A 19,498-nucleotide genomic window follows, 5' to 3' on the forward strand; every position below is an offset into this window, starting at 1 on the left:
TGTGGCTAGTACCTATACTTTTGGATAGTTCTAAAGAGTTAAAATTCAGGCGCATTCATAGTTCCCAAAGAAGAGGCGCTCTTGGAGTTCTTGGTGATTACTGAGAAACGCATCAATGCAAATAAATAATGCTGAGGGCAACGAGGGAATTTATTTCAGTGAAAGGTGGAAATATATACAAAGTTGGCCAAGTTTGATGTGCATGAATATTATCAGCATACTAACTTGGCCCAAACGTGAAAATACTGCTGCTTGTAAAACAGAGAGGTAATCCTGAAGAGCGTTTCCCTTAGTATGTTCTAAAGGATGTTCTTTATGCTAATTTCATAAAGTCTTCTTTGATGCACAAGGTCCATTGTCAAGGTCCCTCTCTTATAGAGTCACATTGCACATCATCACAGTAAAGGCTCTGGGAAGTCCTACAGTAAATAAGTCTATAATACACTGTTTGACTCAGTATTATTTCTCTAAGGCATATAACCATGAAACTCTGTGTGTGTGCATGTGTGTGTGTGTAAAACATTAGCATTCTGACACACTAGAGAAATATTAGGGTTAAGAGTAGGGACTGTGGGAAAAAGAGAGCTGGATAAACAGTTCCATTTCTACCCACTTACTACTAGCTGTGCGACCTTGAGAAAATCATTGAACCTTTCTGACCTTCATTTCCATCATCTGAAAATTGGAGATAATAACTATATATAGCAGGCTGGCCTGAGGATTAAATGTAATAGTGTGTACAAAGAACATATCACTCTCCCTGGGATCAAGTGGGTCGTCCTCAAATGGTTAGCAATTATTGTTTTTATTATGACTTATGAATTGAAATGACCAAAGAACTGAGACTTTCTGGGCCCCAGGAGAAATGTGCTATGAACCAGTAGAGTTCTCTTCGTGCCTTGAAATATTTTGATGTGCTGCTTTAGAAACCTGGATGGGAAAGTGATCTCTGGGGCCTCTCTGTTCATTCTTCACTAAGAGTGTACACTCAGCATTGAGTGCTGCCCGGGAATTCGTTCTCAGCCCAGAGGGGCACTTTGACACCAGAAGTTGGAGCACGTCACTTCTCTGTGACTCTCCATCTCACTCAGAAGAAAAACTGGAGGCTTCACCATGGCCTCCACATTCTGTGGGACCCAGAGACTCTCATATTATTTCCTACTATTGCTGAGTAGTGTATTATTTCCTACTATTGCTGAGTCCCACTATTGCTGAGTCTGATTCTCTTTTGCTCTAGAATCTGACCTGGGAGGTTGGGGTAAGGGTGGAATGGGTAGTGAACAAAACTAACCAACAGTGAAATAAGATCCGATGAGCCTCGGAAACCAGACTTCCCTGCTGTTCCCTGGATGTGTCAGGAACATGTGTCAGGAAGCTCAGGAACTTTGCACATGCTGGTTCCCCAGTTATCTGCACAGCTTCTTTCCTTACATCCTTTGTAACCCTGCCTAAACTCACAATCACCCCTACCTACTCCAGCACACTCGACTCTTCTTCCTTGCTCAACATTTCTTGACCACATAATCTGATAGGCTACATTTGATTTCTAGGTTTGTTAGTATTTTGTTTCTTGTCTGTTTCCACCCAACAAGACATAAACTTCAGGAGAGCAGAGTTTTTGGTCTCTTTCATTCTCTGCCATAACTCCGTGCCTAGCATAGTGCCTGGCACATGGCAGAAGATGCTCAATAAGTGCCTGTTGAGGAAATAAGTATAAACAGGAAGTGCATGTGCTATGTTGCTGTGGACTAAGTGTATTTCCTCTAAGCTTGGTTTTGGATGGCTTGTGGCAGCATGAAACACACAATTATAGGCTAGTCTCTGTAGTTTTTATTAGTGTTTTCTGGGACCCATCAAACAAACAAACAAAAAAACCCCATATTTTGAAAAATATAATTCTTTCATAAAACAGAACTACTCAGTTTGAATTTAACATAGTTTGCAGGGCAAGATTTCTGACTTAAAAAAAAAAATAGTGGCAGTAGGGTTGTTTTCCATAAATTGTCAACCCAGAAGCCAATGGGAAGAGAAGCAGGAATTATGCAGATAGTTACAGAAAGCTCCATCCCCCGGTTCAGCTAAACTGGTGAAGGTGCCTATAGTTCAGTGGTTCTTGAGCCACCTTCTCAATAAGTATTTATACAATGTTCTTTCTATCTCTTATTCCAGAAATGGAGTCCTGGGAAGCAGTGCTGGGGCTAACTGAGCTCTGATCTTGTGATTGCTCTTCCCACTGACACACAGGAAACAGGAAGGATCTCTCCAGTGGGCTTCTGTGGAGTATCGATCACACCCCATTCTTTGATAAGCTCCTCACAAATACGGCTCCAGGCTGTTCACACGGTAGGCGCGCCACAAACTTTTTTTTAACTATCGGATAATAATATAATTGCCTTTCCCTCTTACTGTTTTAACTTCTCCTAGGTTTTTTTTTTTTTACATTTGAAAAACAACACACTTGTAAAACTAAAATCTAGCGAGCATGACTAACTTTATCAAAAGACCCTTCAGTATTTTTCAAAAAGAAAATACAAACCAACCCAAAAATACTAAAATTTAGAACTGCTTTATACTTAAATAGCAATTTACATCATATAAACACGTTCGTACTCTTCATTGGTTAAAACAGGTTAAAAGTTCATTGCTGGCTTCTTACACCAGATAAAGTCTCACAGTTCCTAGTAAGGTGACAGAATACGCTCACAACGAATATTGACTTGGAGAACCAAACCCTATCTTGCTTTCACTTCAGCGCAGGGAGGAAGGCAAAGGAAAGAGTCTCACAGTAAAATGTTCATCTGATAGATAACATGTCCTTGAAGTTTGGGCCAGTTCATCCAGGGAAGCAACAATTCATGTCCCGATTGTGGATACGGCCTCCTAAGCTGAGTCGTCTTCTAGGAGACATTCGTTCATTAACATATAATTAGTGAGGACCTGTCTCATCATGCCAGGTACCGGGAAAGCAATGTTGTTAAGATATCATCCCTGCCCTCAAAAGGTTTACAGTCTAGCGAGGTAAGGATTTGAAGAAGGACAAACATATTCAAAGACAAACTCATCATCACCTGGGTCTGCCCTGCTCAGAAAGCAAGTTCAAGATGCTGTAGGTATGTTCCCGGGAGACAGGACACTGCTCAAATTTTATTAAGTCAAATATCTAGAAGCCTCAGATGATCTGAGTCTGGTAAAGTCTTAGCAATACATTTCCTCCCTCAGGTTCCCATAGGCAGGGGGACAAATAAGAGCCAAAGCCTTTTCTTAAGGAGGGTTTAAGGAGACCATGTGTGGTGACCATAGGAGCATTCAGCTCAGATGAGCGTCTCAAGTGAGAAACTGTGAGTCCCCAAAAGAAGGGGGTTTCACCTGATACTGGCTTGTCTCTGGGACCTTGCTCTCCTTTGCAACACCATGGTGGGAAGGATTCTGTTCACACCCCAAGTTGGCATGGCTCAATTGTCTTGAGTTGTCTAAGTCATGAACAACATGTAACAAATGCATCAAACTCAAGCCAAGACAATAGATACGCTGAGAATTTCATATGCCATCCTATTGAAGCAGGAACCAGCTGCCAGAAACTGTCACTTTCAACAAATAACACAATCTGCTAACTGTCTGCAGTGTTCCAGTCAGTATGCCCCAGACTCACTCACTACCTAACGAGGATTGCTCCTCAGTGAGAGAGGAGGGTGCCAAAGGAGCCAAGGCCAGTCTGGAGGAATGTGAGAAACTTACAGGTTGGGGAAGGGCCGGCTCAGAGAAGGATCCAGGCAGCTTAATGATGAATAGGCAAAACCAGGGATGGAAGAGTAGAGAGCAAGTGAGAAGACGTCCCTAATAAGTTCACACAATTCAGACACAGACACAGACACACAAACATTTGTGCGCTTACACTAATTCAAATATCTGCAGGTTTAAGTCATTCTGTGTGAAGTGTAATCAGATGCTGGAAAGCCTCGTGGTTCCTTAGCCTTGCTTGGCAAGCACGATGTGTCTTTTAGGCAGGAAGGTCTCAGATCTGGGCTGCTCACTGTCATTTCAGTTCCCTCAGTGACTGCTCCTTGACAACACTGAGTAACACCTTCGTGGAGATGACCAAGCCAGGCAGAAAGATAAACAACTTGGTGGGACCTTTAGAAGGGCATTGATTTCACTAAGCTATGTGCTAAGGCCACCAGCCATAATGGCTCTCATTATAATTAGGACAAAATTCTTAATTCTTCATACTAACAACCTTCTGAATCTATTACAAAACTCTGCAGCCTTTGAGCTTATCTCAGCTGAGTAAGTACCCCATCAGTACATGAGAAGAGCACGCCTTCTTATTGGTACATGTCTTTGTCCCTGAATTCAAAATAGGCAGGAGGGAGGACAAGGCCAAGGACGTGGGGAGCCAAAGAGCAAAGCTGCAAAAGGGATCTGGATGTTCAAACTCATTTTCGAAGTGCCTCCAGGCTCACGTTCCTCCCAGATTTCAGGGTCTGGTGATAAGTCTCTAAGTACCCAGAGCAAAGCCTTCACTGCAAAGTCTCCAGCTCCTTACTGACCAGAGCTCCTGAACTGAGTTTTCTGGTTTTTTCTCTTCCATCCTTCCTTTCTTTTCTTTGTCTTTAAAAATATATATATATATACATATATGTATACATATATACATATATATACATATATGTATATACACATATATATATACACACATATATGTATACGTATATATGTATATATATTCCTCTGGATGCAAATCTAGGCAAGACATCATTCGCTTTGGAATGAGTTAAGATGAGACAGGAAAGAGATTATCCAAAAGAAGAAAAATTGTAAGAATTAACATCTGCAAAGATTTTTCCCAGGAACTAATAACTAGCTCTCTCTCCCTCTCCCTCCCTCCCTCTTTCTCTCACATATACATTCTTCTCTCAGGATTTCCTTTTGCAATATAATTGTTACTCTGTGAAAATGTGTTCTATTGCTAGCTCTTGCTTAGTTTTTCTGACTTCAGCTCTCACCTGAGGTTCTGAAAAGAAATCCCTCTAGATATTTCAACCCATTGTCCAAAACATTTTAAAAGTGAAAAACTAAGTTGCCTTTAATTGGCACATTGTAAATCAACTATAATTTTAAAATGTTTAAAACTAGGTGGACTTTAATGTCTTGCTTTTGCTTCCTTCTCAAGACTAAAAGGTCTTATTTTTCTGCTGTTCTGAGAATTGATCACCACCATCCTCTTGATTGGCTCAATCAGTGGTTCTCAATCAAGGGCAATTTTGCACCTCAGGGGACACTTGGCAATGTCTGGAGATATTTTAATTGTCACAACTTCGGGGACCAGCGTGCTATTGGCATCTCGTAGATAGAGGTCATGGATGCTACTGAACATCCCACAACACGCAGGGCAGCCAAATAACATACAGCAAAAACAAGACAGCCAAAGTGTCAGCTGTGCCAATTGAGAAACCATGGACCTTGGGAGTACCAGAGCAAAGCAAGCAACTGGGGTAAAAATAACCAAGGCTGGACCTTCTCTTAAATTACTAACAGTTAGCAGAGGTGGCAACTGATGTTTTTCACCCATCCTCCAAGGGGGAGAAGGGAAGAGAGCCTTAGCACCAGGTAAATCATTCCTGAACGAGTATAAAGCCCCTCCACCATTTTTCTTCTCGCTGATTTAAACATGAAAGCCATGTGATTATGCAGTGATTACAGTCCGCCCGGGGTTTTGGAAGTCCTCCTTCTCCACTCACAGGCTCCTGAAGGTCAGGTTAAACTTCCCAGCATCCTCCTGGTTCAGCCCATCAAGCTGAGACCCCGATGTGCATCCTGGCAACCATGCTCACCTCTCTTGACAAGGCCACGTGGATGGATGCTTCTGTGGGGGGGACACATCTCCTTTTCCTAAATCATTCTGCATAAAAAAACATTTAATGCCCTCTGATTTTTTTTTTTTTTCCTTAGCAAGAAGCACAAGGCTACAAACTGTTCTTCTTGCAGCGGAAAAGAACTTCACAATGCAGGCAACGACAAATCACAAACCACATAGAGCATCATATGTCACAGAAAACTGTGTACGTTTGTTCCCCATATAGGACATACTTCAAAAGTAACAAAATAATTTTTTATCAACGGTCCTGTTCCTTCTTCCCATTAGAAGTAGATGTGGTTTCATTTTCCCCTCAAAGTACATAAATATCAGAGAAAAGTAGTCTTTGAAATATTTATGTCTGAGGACTTCTTGATTGGTTGTCACTTGGGGTGGGTTTGTGTTCGAGGTGTTACCAGCTTCAGTTTTCATTTTCCCTCCATCCACGTGCATTCTTCCCAAATTTATATACCAGTCTTCTTCCATCCACACGTTCCAGAATCTCTCTTTTGTAGTAATATCTGTAACAAAGGACATCGTATCAAGGGGCTGGTCAGATTAAGACCCGCCGGCGAGGAGTTCCCATCATGGCTCAGTGGAAACAAATCTGACTAGCATCCATGAGGAGACAGGTTCAAACCCTGCCCTCGCTCTGTGGGTTAAGGATCTGGTGTTGCTGCGAGCGGTGGTAGAGGTTGCCAGTGCAGCTTGGATCTCACATTGCTGTGACTGTGGCATAGGCCAGCAGCTGTAGCTCATAGTTCAACCCCTCGCCTGGGAACTTCCATATGCAGCAGGTGCAGCCCTAAAAAGACAAAAAAAAAAAAAAAAAGACTGCCGGCTAAAGAACTGGTTGCAAGGCCTTACCACGTTTGGAGACTTGAAACTCCTCACCTCATGGCTCGGCTGAGTTTTTCGTAGGTCATGCTGCTGTTGTTTTTCTTTTTCCCCCAGAGCTGTGCCACGGCCTCTGATTTCAAGAACCTGAAGATGCCCTCAGACCGGTCTTCCCACTTGATTAACCCCGGATTCTTGTCTGGGTTCAGGAGAATGTCTCGAATGAATTCCCATAAGTGAGTCCCTCGAGGATCTGAGACAGTGGAAAAAGGCGTTTATTCATGGCCTGAGTCACAGCAAAGAAGGCCCAGGAGAAGCCTAGAGTTGAGACATCTCCCATTAAGTAGGAGTAACTCAGTTCCCTGCTACCTGCTTGTGACACCACATCACAGAATCCTCAAATACCGGGTATTTAAAAGAATGAACTAGCACAGTGCTTTACTTTACAAATCAGAAAGCTGAAGCATGGAGAATCTAACAGATTTGACCAAGGTCACACAGCTAACCTGGGCAAAGCCAAGACGAAAGACGAGGTCGTAGATCTCCTAGGCTCGAGACACAAGGTTTATTCTAAATATGGCTGACAAATTGCTGGGGAATCCCTTCAACTTGTTACTTCCCAGGAGAACAATGTTTTATCACCTTTTTTTTTTTTTTCTTTTTTGGCCACACCCACGGCATATGGAAGTTCCTGGGCCAGGGATCCAATCCGAGATGCAGCTTCAACCTAGGCCACTGCTGTGACAATGCTAGATCCCTAGCCCACTGTGTCAGGCTGGCAACACCACAGAGACAAACTAAGTGGTTAACCCACTTCGCCACAGTGGGAACTCCCTTAACCACTTTTATATAGAACCTCGACCCATCAAACGGCTGCCACTCAGCAACTGCGCTTGAGCCAAATGCACTTTGATAGCATTCTAGAATTTTAACGCCTTGGGGGCAGGGGTCTTGCGGAGGTTGAGGGGGCCAATTTGAAAATGAAACCGTGACTGTGATGAAATCAGCAATCAAGATTGGCAAGAACAAGTTCAAGTCCACGCCCGTGGGACTTGGGATTGCAGGGTTCTCTCCCCACAGCCCAGGTGAGGGGCTGTGTCCATTCATCTGTAAGACGACCCGGAGCAGCAAAGAGTACAACTTCCAGATTATCTCACCTTGTTTTCTTTCCATGCCCCACCCTCCCCCAACCCCATGGCTCTAATATTTCATACCTTTTCATAAGGTTTTATTATCAGGGGACCTGCAGCTCCCTAAACGTGCTGCTGAAGCTTAAGAATACACAGTCGTTTCTTGGAACAACAATTCCACAAAAGTAGGAAGTCAACATTCAACAAAAGAAAAAAAGAACACACCTCCGCTGTTTCTTCCAGTCTTTCTCCTCTTCCCACCCCACCCCCCTTTTTTGTGTGTGAAAAAGGGAAATCCCTCCCCCGTGCCTGCAAGCTGTCCTCATGGGGCTTCCACTTTGAGAAACAGCCGCAGAGGAGGTTACTTTGCTGGCAAGCAATTCCTGTCGTGGTTTTTTTTTTTTTTTTTTGTTTTTTTTTTTTTGTTTTTGTCTTTTTAGGGCCATACCCTTAGCGTACCGGAGGTTCCCAGGCTAGGGGTCCAATCAGAGCTGTAGCTGCCGGTCTACGCCAGAGCCACAGCAATGTGGGACCTGAGCCGCATCTGTGACCTACACCACAGCTCATGGCAACACTGGATCCTTAACCCACTGAGCAAGGCCAGGGATCGAACCCTCATCCTCATGGATACTAGTCAGGTTCGTTAACCACTGAGCCACGACGGGAACTCCTGTCTTTTCACACTGTCTTTTCACTCAGTCAAGGTGAAGAAATGCAGGCAACATGCAGAGACAATATTTGTCTAAAAACTGGACGCCTCCAATTACTCTCCACTCGAAGGGAAAGGCCAGGAGGCATCTGAAAGCCAGCCAACTTACTGTGCTTTTTGGTGTGGGACTTTGTAGGGTGATCTTGCTCCTTTTTCATATCAGGTGACTCTGCTAAAGAGAAAAAATGAGAACTGCTTCATTTACCTATTTCCTACAATTATCATTTTCATTCATCCATCCACTCATTTAACCAGGATTTATTAAGCACCTACTACATGTCTGGCACTCTTCAGGTATGTGGGCTGTGCCCAAAACAGAATTGAGATGATATGTGCTCTGGAGAAAAAAAAATGTCAGGTTAAGAAGTAGGGGTAGAAGTGTAGCGATGGGAATAATTTGCAATTAAGTATAATGTGGTCCCGGAAGACCTCTCTGATAAGGGGACCGGAAGGGTGTGAGAGAGACAGTGACACAGAGAGTGGCGGAAGAGACTTCCATGCCTGAGAATAGTAAGTGCCAAGGCCCTGAGGTCGGCGCACACAGAGCAGAAGGAATCCAGCGTGGCTGTGAGCAAGGGGCAGAGAGGAGCAGCTGAGGGTCAGATCACGAAGGCCCTGGAGGTCTTTTTGAGGATTTTAGCTTTTCTTCTGAGAGAGATGGGAGGCTGTTGAAGGGTTGAGGTCATTGAAGTTTTAGGTTTTTTAAATTTGACTGTACATAATACAAAAATGTAAACATGTATAACAAAGAAAGCTGACTTTTAAGCTTAGAGGAGTGCCTTTTTGGCATGCAAAGTTACATTTTAATCAGCCTGACAAAGGGGCCATTGACTGGCCTGAACTCAGTACAGAGGCCACAGTGGACTATGGAAACACAGATTAGTTTAACAAATGACTTATTATGGTCACCCTTGTGAATATCACCAACAAGGAGATGGCAGAGGCAAATCTGTGACAACAGAAAACGAGGTGATCTAGTTCTGTGGGGGTGGGGGCACTTTGAGGGTCAGGAGGACCAAAGCAGATCTTAATCTAAAAGTCCCACCATCAACACTCTGCCAGCTTTTTTTTTTTTTTTCTCTCTCGGGCTGCACCCATTGCATATGGGAGTTCCCAGACTAGGGATCAATCGGAGCTGCAGCTGCCGGCACACACCACTGCCACAGCAACGCCAGATCTGAGCCACGTCTATGGCCTACACTGCAGCTCATGGCAACGCTGGGTCCTTAACCCACTGATCCGGGCCAGGGATTGAACCCACATCCCCATGGATACTAGTCAGTAACCGCTGAGCCACGGTGGGAAGGCCCTCTGCCAGCTTTAATACAGAACTGCCCCTAAATGCTAGCCAATCATTATGTGATGTGGGGCTAGTAAAACTCACGTCTTGTGTGTGCATTACATCAGGGCTCCCTAACCTAGGGTTTACTGGCTGAGGTGTGGGCTTCAGCGGCATTTCAGACACTGAAACTGCAGGCAAGGAAGAAGGTCTGCAGCTTTCAAGACTGTTAAAAGTGCTTCATGATTCAGTAAAGTTTGAAAACCATTAGCCCCTAGTGAAAATGGCTAAGAAGACTAGCTTGTGTTTCTTGAGCACTTACTACGTACCAGGCACGGGGATCAGCACTTTACACGAATCACCTTATTTGATTCACACAACACCCCTGTGATACGGTAGGTACCAGCAGGAACCAGAGTTTACAGCTGTGCAGGAGCCGAGACACAGAGAGACCAAAGGACTTGTCTAAAGCCACACAGCCTGAAAGTGGAGCCAGGATACAAACAGGAACAAGTTGAACCCAGAGGTTTTACTCATAACCACCATTCTGTGCCATTTCCAAAAAAGGGGCCACAGAGCAGATTTCATAGTCATCTTCCCCACCAAGAATCAGGTTCAGTTCTGCAATGCTCTAGTTAGTGGGGGAAAGTCATTCCAATGTGATGATTGTGTGTTTCTCAACATGCAAGGACGCATTCACCCAGTTGATCACCCAGCCTGTCACAACTCAGAGCGGCCAGAAATTGGAAAGCCATGATGGGGTGGAGGAGAGACATGTAATGAGATCTGATTAGGAAACCTCCTTCTTCTGGTTCAGTGCACCACCTTCACCCCCAGCCCCCCACCCTGACATTGTCAGCAGGAGAGCCTGCACCTGAGTCGGATTTCTCCGAAACCTGGAAGAAGACGTTCACAGGAAATGCGAGGAGACGGCGCTCTCCCTCCCTGGAGGTTTCAGGGTGAGGTTGCGACATCCCATCAGGATGTGACAATATTGCGACAGGTTGGCATTCACCCCGGTTTCCAAGTGATACATCACCCTGACAGGGCCACGTTGTTCTGCAGACAAAGAGTGGCATTTACCCAGCAGGCCACAAGCAAAGCTCATTTTCAAATGGCATCCAGGAGGGATGCGGGGCCCTTTCTTGCAGAGCCAGGGTTGAATTCAGAAAAACCCAACTGTCTCTCAGCTTCTTGGCCTCCGTCATTGTTTAGGAAGGGCGAGCTCCTATAGAGTCAGTTATTTGGGGGGTAAGGTATCTTTATGAATAAAATGGAAACCTCGGAGCCTCTCCTCAGAAAAAGGCAAACAGGTGTGCCCTCGTGAAGTTCTGTAAGCAACTTCAGGAGCTTTGGGCACGCTTAAGTGTTCATGAACTCCAGATTAAGAACCCCAGACCAGCTACGCCACGAGGCTATGTTCCCTTTGAGATGTCAGCCATTTACCCCAGCTAGACTTCCAACCAACTTAGGAAACTCCCCCACTAAAAAAATTTCCCCCAATAAAAATATGGAAGAATATGCAGCCAAAGGCAAAAGAAAACTCGATTTTTTTTTTTTTTCAGCCTCTTCTGCCAGTCCCTAGTGCGTGGGGAGCAAGCTGTGGAATGGCTGACCTGCCTCGGCACTCAAATGCTTTGATCTGAAACTTCCCCTTCCTACGACGGCCTCTCCCCCTGGGTCTTCCCCTCACCCCCAATAAAAGTCAAAACCTTTGAAGTTAGCCATGTGGTTAAGTGAGTCATTCTTATAAAATAATGGCTTGCTCTGGGGAAGCTGTCCAGCTTGGCTTTCTCTTGCTCTGCTCCCAGGCACCTCAGGCCAAGGTCCAGCCTAGGCAGGGGCAGCACCAAGGCACACTTTTATGATGAGTTCCAGAGCATGACTTCAGCTAAGCTGCTTCGCCAGAAACAAAGATTAGAAACATTTGCATATGATTCAGCTGTGAGCCATTTCTTTACGGGATATACAAATTTCAGTGTTATAATGGACCAGGCCACCCTCGCTCTAGGCTCGGCAAGCTGATGAATAAACACATCAAGCCTGAGTTGGCATGATGGGCTTGAGGACTATCGGGCGGATCGGGAACACTGGTGGTGGATGTTTTATGAAATGAGCAGACGACAGAAAGCAAAACACAGCCCGCTTCTCCACCTGTGTTTATCAGCCAGGGCATCAGTTTACATGTGGCCTCACCTCAGTGCGGCTTGTAAGTTGCATTAAAACATATCAAGATATTGAACTGCACTCTGTGCCATGGGAGCTGGAAATCTAAAGGCTCAGACCAATGATGATGAAGGTCTTTTGGGGGGGCGGGGGAGGGGGTTCTGGTCCCAGCCAGTACAGACTAAGCTATTCTGAAAGGAATTGATCCTTGCCAGGCTGTAATTACCTATCCCATCTGGAGGGCTGTTATTGCAAAGAATTTACCAACCTAGGCGCTGAATTGATTTTTTTAAGTGATAATCCTGATAGGAGTCCTGGATGGCTTATTTTGTTTTCCAGCCTGTGTTATAATCGGGGGATAGGAATCCAGAGCAGGGGGATGAAGAATCGAGGGAGGTGAAGGAGAGCGGACTAGGAAAACCCTCTTAGGAAAGACCCTTCAGGAGTCCAATAGGCTGAGTCCAGAGGCGGTGAGTTCCCTGTTATTGCAAATATGAAAGCAGACATTGGCCCCTATTGCTTCTGAGACTCTAGAAAGCAAATGGGGACACAGAGGAGAGCAGGGTGGCCTGGCTGTGAGGGCAGCAGAGCTATGATTATGGTTTTTTTGTCTCCCAGGTGCCTCAAGACCTAACCACCCCGAGGCTCAGGAAGTGGATGGTTTGACTTTACTCTCCGTTGGAATTTTCTGCCCCAAAGCCAAAGACCCAGGTCGAGGCGACGCCTTAGGAAGCGTGAAAGGAAGTTAGAGGGTGACCAGGGTGGTTTCCTCAGTCTTGAAAACCTTGGTCTTGACGGAGTGGCAGTGATTGCCACAGACCTTTTAGCCCACTTGGCTCATTTCCCCCAGAATGGCAAGTCCACGGCAGAACCTTTCCAGTGTTTGATCTATTTCCTAATTTCAACAAGTGCCATGTGAATGCTGTGGATGAGGGTGGGGGAGTCAAGAAATGAACTGGCCTCCATTCTTAACCTCAATTCCAAAAGCATTTACCCTGGCTCCCAGCTCTGTCGCATTCGAAGGGGCTTGACCTAAAGAACCTCAAACCAAAAGCCGTCATTATTTCAGTTCTCAAAAACACACTCAACAAAAGCAAAAACAAAAATGAAAAAAAAAGGGGGAGGGGTGGTGGAATGGTTGTTTGATTCTGTGCTTTCTTCCACCAACACTTTTAAATTCCGTCCCAATTTAAATTGAGGCTAAGAATGGAGGCCAGGGAGTTCCCGTCGTGGCGCAGTGGTTAACGAATCCGACTAGGAACCATGAGGTTGCGGGTTCGGTCCCTGCCCTTGCTCAGTGGGTTAATGATCCGGCGTTGCCGTGAGCTGTGGTGTAGGTTGCAGACGAGGCTCGGATCCCGCGTTGCTGTGGCTCTGGCGTAGGCCAGTGGCTACAGCTCCGATTAGACCCTAGCCTGGGAACCTCCATATGCCGCGGGAGCGGCCCAAGAAATAACAACAACAACAACAAAAAGACAAAAAGAAAAAAAAAAAAAAGAATGAAGGCCAGTTCACTTCTCGACTCCCCCACCCTCGTCCATAGCATCACATGACACTTGTTGAAATTAGGAAGTAGATCAAACTTTAGGTTCTGAGGTTGCTCCAAATTCAGTTCCAGGAAAAGACAGATCCCCTTGTGACAAGTCTAAGCTGCATTTCACAGAGCCACATAGATCCACAAATTGGCACCCAGATCAAGGGACAACAGGAAACCCTCTCTTCACCTCCCTGCTGTACTCACTCCTAGTAATGTACCTGTTTGTCAGTGGACGAGGGGAAACATGATCTGAAACACAAAGCCCCAATAGACCAGCCCTCTCACCATAACCTTGAACGACAGTCATGGACAGCCCCCAGATATATCCATTCATGACCAAATACAACTAACATGAACATAATTCATAACGTGCAGGTGGTCCGATGAATTAGACATGATGAACCGTCAGGGCCAGACTTAAAAACCAACCTGCGATTGCCAGGGTTCTAGATATTTCCAGTTGCTACCCCTCTACCCGAAACCATCGCCACCATTGCACGGACCTCTGAATTCCACTGTCAGATATTCTTTCTCTAAAGCCAAAAACAGCTTGTTGACAATTAAATAGAGCCTTCTTCCCCATAAGTATACCCATATATGAATAATTGTATCTCCCCAAAGCAGGTTTTCAATGAAAAGAGAGTTCCTGTTGTCATAAAAGAGGGACGTGGTTGGGACTGACATGTGAACACTGAGGAATATGGGGTGATTGGCCAGTGAGGACCTGAGGTATAGCCCAGAGAACGCTACCTGATGTCCTGTGATAACCTATGTGGGAAAGGAATCTGCAGGAGCGTGGATGTGTGCATATGTGTAACTGAATCACTCTGTCGTACAGCAGGAACTCTCACAACTTTGCACATCAGCTATATGTGCATAAACCTTTAAAAAAATGGGGGAAAAAAAAAGGAGTGACTTGGTTTCACAAGAGGCAAACACTTTTCCTAGAGGTGTCCTTGCTGGTCATTTTCAGTATACAATTATGGGCTCAAAAGCAGATTTCATGAGGCTTTCCTAGCCTTTTTTTGCCTTTTTGCCTTTTAATGGGAAACACACCTGCCAAGTGGAAACATAGGGCATTAGTCATTCTCATTCTCACTACTTCTCAGCAAGCACTTGCCTTGAGGCACACTCAGCCTCTGACGTGGGGACAACTTACCAACGGGAAGGTGACCAGTAGTTGTCATGGAGATCTGGGCCCGGCAGAAAGTTTTGCTGTCCAACAAATCTGTGGCCATGAAAAGATAAAGGACATTAAGAGCCCTCTCCTTCCAACATAACTTGTTGGCTGTTAAAAAAAAAAAAATTAATAAGAAAGTAAAAGGGTCTTTAGTGTTGGGGAGTTAGTTACCTACTGTGCTACCATAGTTGGGGTCGAATAAATAGTTTTCTTCTTTCCAGGAGTTCATGATGGTAGGGTCTACAAAAGATAGAAAATGGGAAACATCAGCAGTCGTATTCCTTAGAGTTTGTCTTTTCTAACCCACTGCTCATCAAAGAGGTTGTAGCAAGTTCTCAGAAAGAAAAGATTCTGCTTCAGCTCCATGCTACTTTTTTTTTTTTTTTTTTTTGTCTTTTTAGGGCCGCAGCTGCAGCATATGGAGGTTCCCAGGCTAGGGGTCGAATCGGAGCTTTTGCTGCCAGCCTACACCACATCCACAGCAACGCAGGATCCAAGCCGCATCTGCGACCTACACCACAGCTCATGGCAATGCCAACACCACACCTACACCTACACCACAGCTCATGGCAATGCCGGATCGTTAATCCACTGAGCAAGGCCAGGGATTGAACCCACAACCTCGTGGTTCCTAGTCAGATTCTTTAACCACTGTGCCACTACGGGAACTCCAGCTCCATGTTACTTTATAAGAACAACGTCCCTCCACATTTCCTCCAGTGCCCTGGGGGAGAGGGACTTTGTTACAGCCCCACCCAGGTGTTCTATAGCTGTTTCATTTTTAAGGAAGTGAAATAAGGTGAAACAGTGGGACCCTGTCCTATACCAGTGGTTTCCTGGGGATTTTCCCAGTCTGCCCTTGGTGGGGGAGGTGAGGGGGAAATGGGTTCAGGAGCCTGGCCTTGTCTTGCATTCTACTGTTAGCACCAGAATGTTTTTATACTAGTGTAAAAAATTGGGAGGGACAAATACATTCACAATTAATGAGCATCTTTTCCTAGTCATATCTTCCTGGGAGAATCAGTGATGTTTCTTTTAGAGGAAAGTCTGCTCAGTCTTATCACAGAGGCTTCCTTGCTGAAATCCAAAGACTAGCCTCACGTTGCGTGTCAGCCCCCCAAGGCTATGGGATTTCTCCAATATGCTTAGGGGATGACTTAAACTTTTCAATACAACACTACGGAGACACAGAGGAGGGTGTTATCCAGTCAAATAAATAACTTTTAAGACTGGGGCCTCACTGCCTCATCTTGGAAAAGAAGTTTCTCTCTCTCTTTCTCTCTCCCTCCCATCCCTCTCTCTCCAGTGTGCTGGGTAAGCACGTCCCGCTCTGACTCTTGGGATTTCTGATTCAAAGGAAACTCCCCTCCACCTACCCCAAATGAAGCCCAACTCCTACACACCCCCCACCTCTGGGCCGGTCTCCCACAGAAGCCTTTTCTTTCCCTGCTGGCCAAGAGCCATAAGATCAGGCAGGAGCTGTCACTCATCCCCACCAGGAGCTTGCTGCTTTTCCCTCTTCCTAGATGGAGGCCGCCCTCAGCTCCCTCCTGCCCAGCATCTGCCTTTCAGGGCCAGGCGGGTAAGCCACTGGTCGAGTGTCATTTTGTTTTTATAGCATAAACGGTCGAAAACCTGAGTCACTGGCTCAGTGCTCCTGTTTACGACATAGGGATTTAGCCGGTATTTGAACTAATAGCTACGTGTTTGGGCACCCCAAGCCCAATCTCTTGGGGTTACACCCTCTCTCTCCTTGTTGGGTCACCTCGTACACCTGTTGTTGTCTCTGAAAACAAACTGCACCAAAAAGGTTTGGGGGTGTTGGCCCCTGTATGAGCCTCCTGTCCCCTCCACCCAGGGTGGACCTTCTTCCCCACCCTTTGGCTCAGCTTTTCTGAACTGGCAACACGAGAATGTCTGGATGGTCAAGGAGGAATTGTCAAGTATTGGGGACTTCTCCACTAATGCCCTGGGTGCCCTGGTGGGTATATCTGTCCGGCCAATGGTGGGGATGAAGGGTCAGGGGGCACTGCCCTCTAGCCAAGCCTCAAGTCTGCCTCTAGAGCAGTCAGGCCTATAAAGCATGGACCATCTGGGTAACTCAGCCCCTGGTCTGGCGGCAGGTGGTGGGGGAGGTTAGTGAGAGGGAGGGCAGGGCTAGGACAACCTCATTATAATTAACATGCTTAGCAGCTATTGTTTTTTCTTTAATAATGGTAGACCAGCTCCTTTATAAAGGAGTAAATAACTGCATGGGGCCAATTTCTGCCCAGAGTGACTCACACATCACCCCAGGTCAAATTCTGTCCCTGGTGACTGGCACGCAATCTTCAGGGAGGCCGGTGGCAAACTTTGTGGTTGGCCTATCTGGCCCACGTTCGCACTGATGGGGACATGGGGAGCGCCCCTGGAGCCGTGGCAGCTCCAGTGGGCTTGGCGGCAGGGGGACTTGCAGGGCTCTCCCTAGACTAGGAGGTCACAGGACAAAAGTCACTACACAAGGAGCTCTGATTGGTACAAAGCTTGGGCACAGCTCCTCGAAGCAGGTACTGCCTCCTGCAAGTTTCCAGGGGAGACAGAAAGAGGGAAGACAGACCGAGGAAAGAGGGATGATCAGGCAGATGAAGAAGAACAAAAATGAATGTCAGTTCCTCTGGCCGGCAGCACATACCACCCCCGGGAGCTCAGAATCATGGCTTTTGTCTAAATGAGTATCTAAGGCTGGAGTTGGTTCCACAGCTGCCCTTAGATATCCCGACAGAAACTCCAAGGTCCCCGGAAACGATGGCAGCTACAACACTAAGTCTGTATCTTCCCACTCCTTGTGAGACACTCCCGCCAAGGGAGGAGACCCTTCCTCTTCTTTCCTTCTTCTCCCGACGTGGCCAGGTTCAACCCCCTGACTCTTTGTGGTGAGAAGGAGGTTCACTCAGACTCTGCATTTTCCCTGGCCCCTGGATCAGAGGCTGGATGTCCCTCTGACCAATGATGGGCAGCTGAGAGGTGTGGGCAAAGGAGGCGCACCATCAGTCCGGAAATCAGAAATAGGTGGCAGTCACTGGTCCCAAGGACCAGGGGCGAATCTCAGAACAGGATGGCCCATTGGTGACAGCCAGGGAAGAGGGATCCCTGGGTCTCCTGTCAAAAACTGGCTCTGTCCTGCTCCCATGCTCTTCCTTACACTCCCTCCCAATTGTCCCCCAGGTCTTTGCCCATCACATTGGCTCCCTTCATCCGCCACTACTCACCGGTTTGTTCGGTCTTGACAATGACGTTGTGTGTGGACTGGAACAGGTCACTGCTGCACTGGCCTGTGAAGGACAGATCAGGAATGTCAGGGAGGGCCCACAGGGAGCCAAAACGTGATGCTTAACCAAGGACCAAGCTGGCTTCTTGGAAGAGCTTCTGCCAGTCCCACAGCCTGGTTACCTCTCTTTGCTTCTAGGAAGGGGCTTCCCTCTCTACAACCTCAAGCCTGGGGTCCCTGGCCTAGAAAATCAGTAGCGGGGGACCCACATCAGATGGAATGATTTGGCTTTGCATGGAGAGGGCATCCAGTATGGTGAAAACAGAACTTTAGAAGTTGGAAGACCAGTTTTTCCACTAATACACGTCACCTTTCTGGGTCTTGGTTTCCCCATCTGTAAATTTAGGAGATTAAACTAGATAAAGTCATGAGATAGCCTCTAAGGTGCTTTCCTATACTAAGATCTGATAAAAAAGGACAAGGAAAATAGAAGGAAAGCCATCTTGATTCTTCGTTGATCTTAAATTCAATCAATCCTCTTTTGATTAGATCCATTTTCCGAGCTATGTCTGGATAAGTGCAGTGATTCTTCCCTGATTTATGCCTTGCAACTTCTCTCCAGATGAAACACATATAAAACCATGTGTGTGTGTGTGTGTGTGTGTGTATTAATTAGTTTACTATGTTTTTCTTCCCCAGCAACATTGCAAATATCTCAGGAACAGAGGTCATGCTTTAACCTCTCTGACCTTCAGTTTTCCCAGATGAAGACTGCACCTGTCAAGTGAGTGCAATATTTGTTTTCTCATAAGGTCACCAGGTGAACTGATTCACTTGGAGTCCTTGTATAAGTAAACACTCAATAAATAGCAGTTAATAGAGTGTCTACAAAAGGACAAACAATGAAACAAAGGTGATAAATCTGCTCATTAGACATTCAGAGGCACCAGCAGGATGCAGTGGGGCCAGACAAGTCATGGAAGGTAAAGGATGGAAGGGCCAAGGTGGGAGATCAAAGGCGGTCACGTCACCTCCCGGGCTGCTCTGCCTTAAGCTTCAGGCAGGGCAAAGCTTTAAGGAGTGGGTTTAATTGGAGGTGGAGAGGTAAATATTTTCAATTCTTCAAGTGTAAGTCTTCTCTTTCTGAAGATTCCTGGGAGTTATTTATAGAGCCTTGTTTGGTTTGGTTCTAGTAAAAGAAGAATGAGCAGCCACCTCTGTGAGGTGGGTGGGAAGTAGGGAGTGCCTGGGAGCTGAATGAGGTCATCCCAAATGGCCACCACTGCTGCCAGCTTGGCGGCCAAACGTTGAGTCCTCCTCAGTGTTGATGGCAGCTGTCAGGATCTGAGTCTGGTTCAGAGCCCTGGAGCTCATGCTTCCCAAAGCCTCGGCTCCATGCCCAAACACAGGTTCTACTTAGACAGACGTGCCCATTCTGAGGTGGACAGGCCAGCTCAATATTACGTGGCACTGCTTTCCAAAATACCCACGGTTCTCAGAGGAGCTAGTTTTTTAAGCACCCTTATCAGAGGAAACTGAGGCCAGTGTCAGGGACATTC

At 46.1% G+C, this 19,498-nt stretch overlaps 1 protein-coding gene across 9 annotated transcripts in view; it reads right to left on the reverse strand.

The window, feature by feature from the left end:
• The window catches only part of EHF (ETS homologous factor), a 52,979-nt gene continuing 35,293 nt past the window's right edge, over positions 1,813 to 19,498 (reverse strand). For all 9 annotated transcript variants that reach the window (XM_013994435.2, XM_021083195.1, XM_021083196.1 and 6 more), the window contains 6 exons: positions 17,941 to 18,003; positions 14,864 to 14,932; positions 14,672 to 14,740; positions 8,640 to 8,702; positions 6,749 to 6,944; positions 1,813 to 6,375 (listed from right to left, as the gene is read on the reverse strand). In XM_013994435.2, the coding sequence (XP_013849889.1) occupies positions 6,276 to 6,375; positions 6,749 to 6,944; positions 8,640 to 8,702; positions 14,672 to 14,740; positions 14,864 to 14,932; positions 17,941 to 18,003 (560 nt within the window). In that variant the 3' untranslated portion in view covers positions 1,813 to 6,275. The remainder of the gene's footprint in view (positions 6,376 to 6,748; positions 6,945 to 8,639; positions 8,703 to 14,671; positions 14,741 to 14,863; positions 14,933 to 17,940; positions 18,004 to 19,498) is intronic.

This window comes from Sus scrofa, chromosome 2 (assembly GCF_000003025.6).
Source record: "Sus scrofa isolate TJ Tabasco breed Duroc chromosome 2, Sscrofa11.1, whole genome shotgun sequence".
NCBI lineage: Eukaryota > Metazoa > Chordata > Mammalia > Artiodactyla > Suidae > Sus > Sus scrofa.